Source organism: Sciurus vulgaris (genome assembly GCF_902686455.1).
Source record: "Sciurus vulgaris genome assembly, chromosome: 7".
NCBI lineage: Eukaryota > Metazoa > Chordata > Mammalia > Rodentia > Sciuridae > Sciurus > Sciurus vulgaris.
The window spans coordinates 124,029,309-124,041,703 of record NC_136467.1 but is presented as its reverse complement, the minus strand read 5'-3'; the positions used below and the strand labels follow the sequence as shown (position 1 = coordinate 124,041,703).

The 12,395-nt window shown below is 47.9% G+C and overlaps 2 protein-coding genes across 2 annotated transcripts; both read right to left on the bottom strand.

Moving 5' to 3' along the window:
• Positions 1-118: 118 nt before the first annotated feature.
• Positions 119-3,218, bottom strand: PSMB8 (proteasome 20S subunit beta 8). Its single transcript, XM_079147850.1, has 6 exons — positions 3,015-3,218; positions 2,109-2,256; positions 1,839-1,950; positions 1,296-1,425; positions 704-908; positions 119-446 (listed from the first exon to the last, which is right to left on the bottom strand). Exons 1-6 carry the CDS (start codon positions 3,159-3,161, stop codon positions 358-360), a joined length of 831 nt encoding a protein of 276 aa, XP_079003976.1. The 5' UTR covers positions 3,162-3,218; the 3' UTR covers positions 119-357.
• Positions 3,219-4,386: 1,168 nt separating this feature from the next.
• Positions 4,387-12,383, bottom strand: TAP1 (transporter 1, ATP binding cassette subfamily B member). Its single transcript, XM_079147825.1, has 11 exons — positions 11,495-12,383; positions 10,872-10,986; positions 10,624-10,754; positions 9,663-9,868; positions 8,999-9,196; positions 8,056-8,184; positions 7,725-7,913; positions 6,740-6,913; positions 6,351-6,513; positions 5,961-6,097; positions 4,387-5,022 (listed from the first exon to the last, which is right to left on the bottom strand). The coding sequence occupies exons 1-11, from the start codon at positions 12,090-12,092 to the stop codon at positions 4,816-4,818; spliced, it is 2,247 nt and encodes a 748-aa protein (XP_079003951.1). The 5' UTR covers positions 12,093-12,383; the 3' UTR covers positions 4,387-4,815.
• Between the last annotated feature and the right edge of the window lie 12 nt (positions 12,384-12,395).

Here is a 12,395-nt window from a genome sequence, read left to right as displayed (position 1 = left end):
TGAGACCTCATTTCTTAGGTAAAAGTCTAAGTCCCTTCTCAAGAAAAGTATCTCAATTTCCTCCCCTGCACCCCAACCCTACCACATACAAACACGGCCCACACTCCTCTCAGCCACAACACAGAGGATTATATAACCGTTTTTTACTTTATTTTGCTTAGGGGGCACCCGGGAGGGAGGCTCATTGAAATGGAGAACACTAAAAAGGGTAAACTGGGCCCAACCCTCCCCATTGGTTGCTGAGCAGGTTCTTTATCTCTGACTCTGGTCAGGCCCCTCCTTCTCCTGGGACTTAAGGTGACCCAGGTCCCTGAGTCTATCAGGCTATCCCGGAGGAGGCTTGTCCAGTCTCCACTGTTACTGATTGGCATCCCGGTACTGGTGCAGCAGGTCACTGACATCTGTACTTTCCACTTTCACCCAACCATCTTCCTTCATATGGTACACTGTGGACAAACGAGAGAAGAGCATGGAGTCACCCTTCACTTCAACAAGTCCCAGTTCACAGTTTTATGTTGAAGGCAACAAGAACACATGTGCACACACAGACACACACGTACACACCTGCTCAAAACCCTTATTACTGGAACTTCAGGGCACTTCTTACTCTGAAAACCTCCTCCCTGCCACTCTGCCTCCCCCAAAGTCTCCTAATATTAAATCCCAACCCCCAGGTGTGATGGTGCAAATATCGGTCTCTTACTATTGACAACGCCTCCAGAATAGCAGTCTCTGTGAGTGGCATGAACAATAGCCCTGCGACCAAGGTCATAGGCTTCTTCAGTAGTAAGATTGGGCCGATAACCACTGTCCATAACCCCGTAGGCATAACTGTTCCCACTACCGGTGGAGAACATATGTCCCGAGAGCCGAGTCCCATTTTCATCCACATAGTAAAGTCCTGGACCCTGAAAGGTGAAAGAAGGTTCTGAATTAAATTTGAAAGGGAATTGCTGGTAACATAGAGGCTCAACGGTGAGTCATAAAAAGTGTTCAAAAGAATGAAAATTACCTTAAGAACATTTGAATTAGGATGGCACTTTGGTAAAAATCACTTTAGAAATAAAAGGAAAAACAAAACTGGGATTCAGCTATTTTAGCAAAAGGGATGGGCTTATGAAATACATGCAAGGGTCTGCATCTGGACCAAGAAATAACCTGTGCACACACTGAAACAGTTCTAGAAGCAAACATTCTATATGCTGTGTATCTTGTAGGAGTAGAAGTGGGAGGGTACAAAGTGGAAGAGCTTGCTCATCTGTGGTGGGGGATCATGGGGAACGAAGAGTACCCACCTTCTTGTCCCAGCCACAGATCATACTGCCCATGGAGAGGCCCATGCCCCGGTACTGACACATCATGTTGGAGAGCAGTTTGGAGGCTGCTGACACTGAGATCCGCTCCCCATTCCGCAGGTAGTACAGCCTGAATGAGGGCAGGAGGTGGAGGGGGACTTAGAACTGGCAGAAGTTTAGCTTTCTCCCACCTGATGAATCAGGAAATGATTAAAAGCTAAGCACTTGGAAGGAATTATTTTGTAGGCTCTAAGGATCAGGGGAAAATGTGGAATGTAAAGTATCTAAAACACATTTTTTAAACCTAGTAAATGATACTATACCACCACAGGTGTCCATACTGAATAATTGAGAGAGTATTTGGCTTATAGGCAGGAGTGTAGACAGGGATTTGGGGGAAGGCTTTTACTACCCAAAGATTGTTTGGGAAATATTCTGTTAGCATTCATATAGACCACAGGGGACAAGGGAGAGGAGTGGTGATCTGGAATATCCAGGAATCAACCTTTAGACTGAGAAAGGGAGATGTGAGGCCTCACGCACCTGCACTCCTTGGCCAACAGACGCTCCCAGTACTGACAGTCTGCAGCACAGCCAGACATAGTGCCAAGTAGGTAGGGGTTAATCTCAATCACCTTGTTCACCCGTAAAGTGGCTGAAAGAAGACAGAGTTTTGAGACAGGCAGAATGATCCCACAATTCTTCTTATTACCTTAGATCAATATCTGCATTGGCTTTGGTGCAAACATTGGGCTCCTGCTGACAGAAGGGTCCAGCTCTTCCGATTCTGCCTACGGAAGCCTGCACACTCACCAATGTAACTCCCAGCCGAGGCCCGAGAATCCACTGCTACAATAACTCCATGCTGGAACTTGAAGGCCAGTGTGGTTGTGCCATGGGCCATCTCAATCTGGACATTTCTTTCTCCATCCTTACTCAGGGACTGCAAGAATTCATTGGGCTATGAGAGAGAAGAGACCGAGAAAGGGGCAATGAACACTTCTGTAATGGGAGACTCCAAGGAAAAAGATTTTAGAGATTATGAAAATAAGAATTCTCGAACCACCAATATACATAATAGTTAGGAACCAATTATAGAATGAAATGACTGGGGAGAAGGAAAAGAGGCACATGGCAGCAAACGTTTCCACTTTCCAGTACAACAGAAATGAAAGAAAACAGATGTTACCATAACTGAAAATGTTTAAGGATGATTTTAAGGGACTTGTCACCCGTGATAGGTCATTCGACCTTCAAAAAACATGTTTTATTAACATATTCTCGTTTTACAGAAGAGGGGCTTGAAACCTAGACCAAATGACTTGTTCTAGGAAACACAGGGAGTTGCTGAGGCCAGACTAGCCCCAAAGTTCACAGGTCTTCCGAGACACTGTACAGCCCCTATACCATATGATGGCCTCATGAATATGGCTTCATGGTTTGTGTGTGGTGGAGAAGGTGGAGGAAAGCTGTCTTGCGTGGAAAGGGTGTCCCAAACTCCTCTCTCTTTGTCTTCATCTGCACTTGCTAACCCTCAGGTACCCATGCTCCTGTAGACTCCTCCCTGGGCGGGCCCTGGATGTTGCTCTTCTTCACTGAAGGATCACCACCGACCCCCGCCCCAGGCGTTTCCCCGCCTCTAGCAAGGCAGCCTCAAGACAGACCCTCTTTCCTCCGCGCTCTTCTCTCCCATCCCTAAGGGTTACCTGCCACCCTCACCTGCATTCCCCGGGGGAGGGCGAGCTCCGGAAATCTCATAGAGAAACTGTAGTGTCCCGGGTCCGAGCGATGCCTACTTCCCGCGACCGAGACAGCCCAGTCGGGCCGCTGCCCTCTGGGGGCACCGCACACATCCAGTAGCGCCATGATCGCTTAACACCCGGAGATCCGTCGACTCTCGGAGGAGGAAGTGAAAGCGAAAGCCGTAGCACCAAGGGGAGGGAACCAGAGTTGCTTTATTTTTTTTTTCCTTTTCCCTCCTCATCCCCCTGCCCTTTCCGAGAAATGCCAGTGCATGTCGGAACCAGGAGTACCATACTGGGGGCGTCTCTTCTCCGTCTTCACAGAGGTCGACGAACGACGGGTCTGTCAGAAGGATGGAGAGAGCGCGCCTTCGGACGCCCTGGGTGTGGGTTACAGTGAGAGGCACCGACAGGCACGGCATCCCAGGAAACAGCGAAGGAGTGGGGTAGGGTCGTGTCACCTAAAGTCAGCCTAGATCAGAAAGGTGGAAGTCCGCAAGGGGCAGGAGGCAGTTTCATTCAGGGGCGTGTGAGTGTGGGGGACAGTGTTCATATTAGCATCATTCTATAGAAATCAGGGAAGAGTAGAAGTAGATGGTGGGGGCGGTGGGGGCACTTCGTCTTGAGGACCCGTTCTGGGGCAACAGGAAAAGAATGTACCCGCAATGTACCGGGAAACGGGGAACCAAGGAGAGGGGGCAGTCTCTGAATCTCTTTCCACGTGGTCCCTTGTTGGGCCCCTCCCAGTTCAACGGTCTCCTAACCTAAGGCCACCCACAAGAAAATACCTTTCTGCCCACCTCCCCTCCCCTGGCTTCTGACTGCAGTAAGTGCCGCTGATTGAATCCCCGCCTCTTCTTGCAACCTGTGTTGGCCTCATCTGCCCAGCAACTGTTAACGTCACACCCCTGGCGCTCCCTAAATGGAAGAGATTTACTAGACAAGCCCGCCCATTACTCTGAGATTTCCCCGGCGGCAGGTGCCACTCGCGAACGGGGTGAGCCTTTCAGAAAGAATCTAAGTGAACCAGATGGCGCACTGTGAAGCACTGCTAGCCCCTGCTTGGGCGCTTCCGATTCCTCCATCGCGCTCTTGCTGGGTGTTCCAGTTCTGGAACACCCAGTTCTGAGCTGCAGCTGCTAGTGTCCTGGGAAGGACTGCCTCAGGGTCTTGCTCATCCTTCAGAGCAGACCAAGGACGGGAAATAGAGGGGTAACCACTGGAAATGGAAAGTTTATGGGAGGGATGGTGCGCCTAGGGTTGTAAAACATTAAGAATGCTAACGGAAGGCCTGAGGAAAAGTACACTGTAAAAGGTGGTGAACTCTTTGCTGCCAGAAACAGGAGAAATCACAGTACAAAGCACCAACTTTATTTTAAATTATCAAGAACCCACAGAGTGTTTAGGGCCAGCATATGCCTTTGGCCATATTAAAGGTTACAGGTCTCCCCTTTCTGTACATTCTGAATATTTCATCTCATTTTTAGAGTGCTATTCAGACCAAAGCATCAAAAGTAACTCTGAACCCACTGAGGGTTTACACTAAGGTCTTATACATTCTGTTTGTCTTCCAGGAAGTCTTCATTATCAAGAAGAACTTGGAGAAGAAGTAACACTCATGATGAATTTCAAGAATTACCCAGGAGGTTACGTTTTAACATGTAACTCTTACTAGCAGCAGCTGCCCACTCTGTAGCTTGCAGGACCTTTGCTCCCAAGTTCACCACAGAGAACAGAAGAAAATGGAGGGAAAGGTAATGTGCAGGTAGAGAAGTCTTTCATTCTGGAGCACCTGCAGGAGCCTGCACCATGTTCCAGTAGCATCCCCTATTCTCCATGAGCTGCTGGTGGGTTCCCTCCTCACAGATGGTGCCTCCTTTCAGAAAGAGGATGTGGTCGGCCTGCTCCACCAAGCTGAGATTCTGAGTGATAAGAAGCACAGAGCGAGAGCTACGCTCTGGACTTTTATACAGGAGTTGCTGCACCTGAGGAAAGATACAAACCCTGTCAGGGTGGGACCCCTCACTCCCAGACCAAGAGCCTTCTGTTTCCAGGGCTGGAACAGACCTCACAGGGTCACTGCCTGATCTGCCAACCCCAAGAACACTGAAGATTCCTGTTTTGAGTGCTTCTCTGCCAAACCTCACATGAGTTGGCACAAGTGTGATAAAAGTAGAAATATTATGGTGAAACTAAATCTCCTCTCTACCTATTTGTTTTATTTTATTATTTTACTTATTTTATTTTATTTATTTTACTTTATTTATTTTTGGTACTAGGGACTGAACTAAGGGGTGCTTAATCACTGAGCCACATCCCTAGCCCTTTTTATTTTTTGAGACAGGGTCTCACTAAGTTAATCAGGGCCTCACTAAGAGTTTAGCTTTAAACTTGTGATCCCCCTGCTTCAGCCTCCTGAACCGCTAAGATTACTAGCATGCCCCACCATGACAGATTTTTTTTTTTTTTTTAGATTTTGAGCAAATATGACTTAGTAATAGAGAGCATGAGTGTTCAAGTCAGACCTGAATTTGGGTCCAGGCTCTGCTACTCAACAGCTCTAAGACCTTGAGCAGGTTAATCAACCTTGCTTAGCCTCTATTTTGTCTATAGACAAGGGCAATAATGTCCAGCTCACAAGGACTCATGATGAATAATTTTATGACACAGTACATGTAAAGGACTTAGTAGCAAGTCTAGCACATAAGTACAAGCTTAACATTATTATTATAATAGGTTTTATTTATATTTGGCTTTATGGATTCAGAGATGGTCTCTCTTAACTGGTCAGAATGTCTTGGGGGAAAAACTAATGGGAACTGAGAATTCCAAGTTTGGATGATTATGATGTTCGTGTAACTAATGTAAGATGAATAAAGGAAGTAAGCTTGGTGGGATCTAGGAATTAAGAATATGCTCTCACCCGTAACTGGCTGTTTGCATCCAGGGCACTGGTGGCATCATCTAGGATGAGTACACGTGGCTTCCGGATCAATGCTCGAGCCAAGGCCACAGCCTGTCGCTGACCTCCTGACAGCTGGCTCCCAGCCTCACCTACCTCTGCAGAGACAAGAGCCCAGATGAGAGGTAGAAAGACCCATGTGTTCACTTGTGCAAACACACACACACACACACACTGATGGATACAACTGGATAAGGGAGATTCTGAGGATATGAGGATGAAACCGCCACAGGAACAAGATCTTACAACTTCAAATTGATGCCCATGGGGCAGGAGGAATGGAATAATAAAGATAAGACTACTGGGGCTTCAAAAGGGTAGAAGTATCCAGGTGGCAAGATGAATGGGTACCTGTATCATAGCCCTGAGGGAGCCCAGAAATGAAACTATGGGCTCCAGACTGTATTGCAGCAGTTTTTATCTCCTCCATAGTTGGCTTCTCGATCAGACCATAGGCAATATTTTCTTGAAGACTTCTTCCAAACAGCTGTGGTTCTTGTCCCACTGCAGCCACCTGAGATGAGATATGATAAAGAATCACAGAACACGTAACATAGGGTAAAACTATCTAGAGATAGGATACTCACGATTGACAGCATATCATAAAATTACATTCCTCTCCTGACCACACTCCATACCCACCCAAGGTCTCCTGTCATCCCTAACCTTCCTTTCAGCTCAGTGAAAGTGCTCTTTTAACTTGGTGCTCCCCTTCTACCCCATGTCCCCTTCTTGCTCACCAGTCTGTGCAGGTAGCGATGTTCATATTGGGGAAGGGGCTTCCCATCCAGCAGCAGCTGGCCCATGGTGGGCTGGTACAGATTCTGCAGCAGGGCAGCCACAGTGCTCTTCCCTGACCCATTGGGTCCCACTAGCGCTGTCACCTTACCAGGATGTAGGGTGAATGTCAGCCCCTGCAGGCCAGAGAATCACAATAAGAAGCACTCTACACAAGGACTCTAACTTAAGACTGTCATTGTCTTGTTACTTAGCATGATGTCTCACCCCTGGGAAGAAAGGAGAAAAATGAGGACATATAGGAACTCTTACTCTCCCACATGCACAGACTTCTGGGATGATACCTCTTCCCAAGGAGGAGAGATAGAAGATGAGACAAAGAAGAAGGTAAAGAATAAGCATCACTATGCCACACACGTGATATCAGATACCACCAGGAAGTAGGGAAAAAATCAATTCTGAATCACACATGAAAAGAAAGAAGACCAGGGACACATATTTTGGTGAGCAAGTCCTTGGAACATGACAGTCTTCTCTTTAAAACCTCTTTTCCCATTCTCCTTGGAAGTCCAAACTTGTCCTTGGGTTTGGGGGAGATTTATGAAACAGATATGCTTATCAATGCCTGTTTATTTTTTACTTATTTATTTTGGTACCAGGGATTGAACCCAAGGGCACTCAACCACTGAGCCCCAGTCATTTCTTTTTTTTTTTTTTTTTTTTTTTTTTTTTTTTGATACAGGGTCTCACTAAGTTGCTTCAGGCCTCGCTAAGTTGCTCAGGCTGGCTTTGAAATTGTGATCCTCTTATCTCAGCCTCCTGAGCCACTAGGATAATAGGCAAAAGTGCCACCATGCTCAGCCTTATCAATTCCTTTTAAGTCTTAAAAAGGATTGGGATTGATGTTAAGCAGGCTAGATGCATAAAAAAAATTCAGGATGACAGTTAAGGTGGGGTGGCTGGAATAAAGAAATTCAGAAGCTGTACCTGTAGCACTGAGACGTGTGGATCATTAGGGTAGGCAAAGGAGACATCTTGGAACTGGACACGGCTCACTGTGTTTGAGGAAGTCAATAGACCACTGGGTGGGCAGCAAGGGGTCCGGTCCAAATACTCAAATATTTTCTCTGAGGAGCCTATAGCCTTCTGTACCCGGGGATAGCTGGAAAGCAGCACCTTCAGAGAGATAAGAATGTGAGAGGGGGAGTGGGGAGTCCTAACCTGCTTGCCAGCATTAGGTGATGTGAGAAGGGTAAAGAGTGGAAGGAAGGCAACACAGGTGGTGATGGGGTGGGGAGTGACACTGGAGGGACCTCACCTTGACAGCAAAGGTAAACTGGATCTGGTAGAGAACAAATGCAATGAGGTTCCCACTGCTTACAGCCCCTGTTGTCACCATCTGCCCACCAATGTATAGGATTCCCACCTTCAGCAGCAGTCCTGAGATCTATGGAGAGACCACAGAGATTTAAAAAGAATAATTATGGAAGGGACACAAAGTACCAGAGTAGTTAGCATAAGGAGAGATAAGATCCCTTTTTCTCAATATACAGTAGCAGGCTCCATAGGTAAAAAGGAAGAATGAACCACAGAGACCCCATGGAGTCTGACTCAAATACAGATCCCAGGAGTCCTCCTTATCTTCATCACATCACCATTATCAACTTGTTTGGGGAGCATTTTACTCTTCCCAAAAAAAAGACTTTCATGAATATGCTATCAGCTAATATTAGTATCAAGAGTCCCGGTAAAGGAGGCTCCATCATTTCCATTTTTCTAAATGAGGAAACAGTCTCAGAGAAGGTAAGTTACTTGCCTGCACTCACAGAGCTAGAAAATGGTAGCACCAAGCGAGGAACTTGGGATTGCTGGTGTAGCTCTCTTTACGTCACATACGTCCATGATCCCTGGCTCCTGGCATTCCCCTGGCTCTCACTAGCACATCAGCACAGCACCAGTATGAAGCGGGCCCAGGTGCAGACATTTATGACTCCCTCAGCTTTTACTGAGAGGCAAAGGAAGGCCCTAGGACTGGAAGACATGACATCTCTCCAATCCACAAGGTGAACTTTGTGTACCACAGTGGAAGGAAGCTACTTAGCAACCCTAAAAGAAGGAGGGAGTTAGGGACAAGGAGTCGAGTAATTGAGCCTCAGTTTGCTACAATGAAAACTCTGAACCAACCATTTCCTGGTGGGGGAAGAATGGAAGGAAGATCAGGAAAAGGGCAAGGGAGTAGGAACTCATCTCCAGGTGCTCACATCAGTGGTGCAGAGGTTGACTGCATAGGCCAGGGCCTCCTTCTGGTTGAGCGTCTTCATTTCCTTCAGCTTCTGCCTAAACTTCTGGGCCTCGCCCTCCTCATTGGCAAAACTCCGGACCGTAGGCATAGCTGACAGGGCCTCGATGGCCACCTGGCTGGCCTCTGCCAGAGATTCCCGCACCTGTACTTCCAGTGACTGGGAAGACATGGACAAGAGATGTCATGTATAGTTAGCAAACCATAACAGACACTATTACCTGAGTTACCTACTTAAAAATTAAAGACAGGAAGAGAAAGAGAAACAGGAGAGAAGACAAAAGGGCACAACTATACCACTGGACACTAAAGACATGCATGGAAGAGGAAAATTGCTCAAAATGGTTTGAGGATCATATTTTTATTTTTTTTATTTTTTATTTTTTTTTTTGAGGATCATATTCTTAAGGAGAGATTGTGGACAGAAGTTAGAAACAAATACGGAGATCAATGATGAGCAATCTGTGAACATGGACTATAGGAACTGCAGGGACAGGGAGTTCCATGAAGATGGAGAATCAGTGAGGGTACCAAGAGAGCCATGCTGAAAGCAATCTAAGGGGAAGTGAATCTTCCCAGTCTGGGGATGATGCTCTGTGTAGGTTGAGCCAAATCCCTGGACATACCTGCCACCATTTTCCCAGCTTCTCAGGCAGAAGAAAAAGCAGAGGCAGGGTAGCTAGGGTGACCAGGGTGAGGGGCAGTGACCCCCAGAGCATGAGCCCCAAGAGACACAGTCCTCGCACCAGGTACCACATCAGTGTGTTCAGCTCGTCACTCAGAGACTCACACACGGTGGATGTGTCATCTGTTACTCGAGATGTGATGTCACCTGCGAGGGTTGGTGAGAAGAGAGTGGAAGGAATAAGACCAGTTCACAGAGTGATAAGAAGAACTAACAAAGAGCCAGGGTGCCAAGGTCGGGGTATCAACATGGGGTTCTAAGAAGGCTGGGCAAATAAGCTGAGGGGTCTGGGGAGGTGTGAGAACCTCAATGAAGGAAAAATGAAACTTGGAGAGGAAAAGCCTAACCAAAGATCTTCATTTCAACTCTAAGAAAGTTGGTTTGCATGTGAATTCATATTTCTATAAAAGCTTTCTGTTCCTTAAAGCTTTGTATTATCCCATGCTGACAGAAAGAGCTCAAACTGGTTACGCAGCAGACCTGGAGGAAGGAAGGTGCTGCTAGGAAGCAGTCCAGGAGTCCATCATGAACACTGCACTGGGAATCAAGATGCTGAGGTCTAACCCCAAGTTTGTCTCTGACCATATGTGACTGTACAGGCTTTAGCACTTATGGTCTAGACCTCCTGAGGCAGTTGGACTTCATGATCTCAATATTCCCAGGTTTGAAATTCTGTAGTTTCTATCTAGAACACATGGGAACAGATTCATGTAGAATTCTGGATTAAAACATGAGATTTTTCTTAAGGTAAAAAGGACAATATTTTGCTTCTGAGGTACAAGGATAAGAAATAAGAATGTTGTGTGTTTACGAAAGGCAGGGGAAATTGGTCAAGGTTAAAAGTAAAAGAGTATATATGGAAATATACAGTATATGAGTGTATAATGAGTTTTGTGAGAAACCTGTTTGGTTCTGCTGGAAAAACTCTGTCTCCTGGCGCAGGACAGCCTGAAACACCTCTCCCCGCAAGTGACTGTGTACACGCCCCATAGTGCTGTTATAGATCGCATCGCCCAGGAACTCCAGCACAGCACTAGAGAGAGATGGGGGAGAAGAAGGGTCAGGGTATGTTTAGGGAATGAAGAAAAGATAACCCTGTAGGAGTGCCCTTTGGATGGTCTCCCCAGTGTCCAACCCCCAACTCCTAGACCTGGCAATGGTGAGAATAGACATGAGAGCTATGTTTCGGGTTAAAGTAGCAGCCGTCTTATCTTGTAGAATCCAGTCTGTGAGGCGGCCTGTGAAGAATGGAATGGCCATCTCCCCTGGGGAGAGAAGAGAGATGGGTCAGTAACAAACTTTAAGTTTGAGCAGGTCATTTCTCCTCAAACTGTCTCCTCCCCGCCCCTCTCCAGGCTTGACATTACCCTGCAGGGCAGCTGCAGAAAAAAAAGACTTAAGTTCACAGCCCAACCCTGAATGTGAACTGAACTCACAACCCTGTGGTTGCCCCACCTGACCCTTTGGTAGGTTTAATTAAAAAGGATAGAGATGGTGCAGTAAAATACCCTCCTGTTAGAAATGAGGTGTTCTGCCTCAGAGAAAGGACTTGCCCACAGTGACCCAAGCCAGCCCTGAAGTCCAGGACTCCTGATTCCCACCCAGTTCAGTGCTCCTTCCACTACTCTGGAATGGTTCCTGCAGGACCTGAGCTAGGTAGTCATCCACCCATCCACATTTCCCAGAACCCACACTGCTCTTCTTCTCTGACCACCAACCTGGATTCCTACCAAGCTCCCTGTGTCCTCCCCTTTAGCCCTGCGTTTTCCTTACCAAGACAGGAGAGGATCAGTAGGACCAGGATCAAAGGCAGGCGTCGCACCTCTGAGCCCAGGCAGCCTCGAAGCCGATGCACCGTGACCCAGAAACCCGCATGACTACTGGTCTCCCAGAGGCTCCGGAGCTTGTGCCACAGTGCGGCCGCAGGCAGTGCGGCTACATAGCTGAGGACGAACGCATCCAGGCGACTTCCCCAGTGCAATAGTCTGGTGCTGTCAACATCCCTGGGGGCTCCCCACGAGCCCAGCTCTCGAAGCAAGGCAAGTCCGGGCAAGGCCAAACCGAGAGCCGCCGTCAGTGGCTCCAAAACTGCCAGCCATCCGTGAACCCTTGTGCTTTCGCCCTTGCAGCCAATCGTTGCCTTGAGGACTCCGCGGACCCCCAACCACAGTATAATCCAGCGGCTCAGGCCCACCACCCAGGCCCGGAGCAGCAGTAGAGAGGAGGGCACCAGCCGGGAGAATATTCTGGGCAGTGCAGTCCGGAGCAGCACACAGTCGGCAGAAAGCAGCAGTGATACCCCCAGCCACGCCAGGGAAGCTCGGGAGAAGCGGAAGAACCCGCATGGGGCGGACGACTTTGGACAGGCCATTGCCTCGCAGGAGCTGTCCCTGGTCCCGGTGTGGGAATCTCCGCTTCCGCGACTGGACGGCAGTCTCTGAGGCTGTTCGAATCCACGACCCTGTGGACGACCGGCCCAGCGGACGGGGAGGGAATAGCCGCGGGCCAGGGCGGCGCTCTAGGAAAGTCCCAGGAACCGGCTGATGCTGGTAGCGCTTACTAGAAGTGTGGCTGATTAGGGGAAAGGAAAATCGAAACCGGCCTCTGCTCATAGACCCGCCCACTTCTAAAAGTTACCCGCCCAAACTATTTGGAAAGTGGTCAATGAAATCAG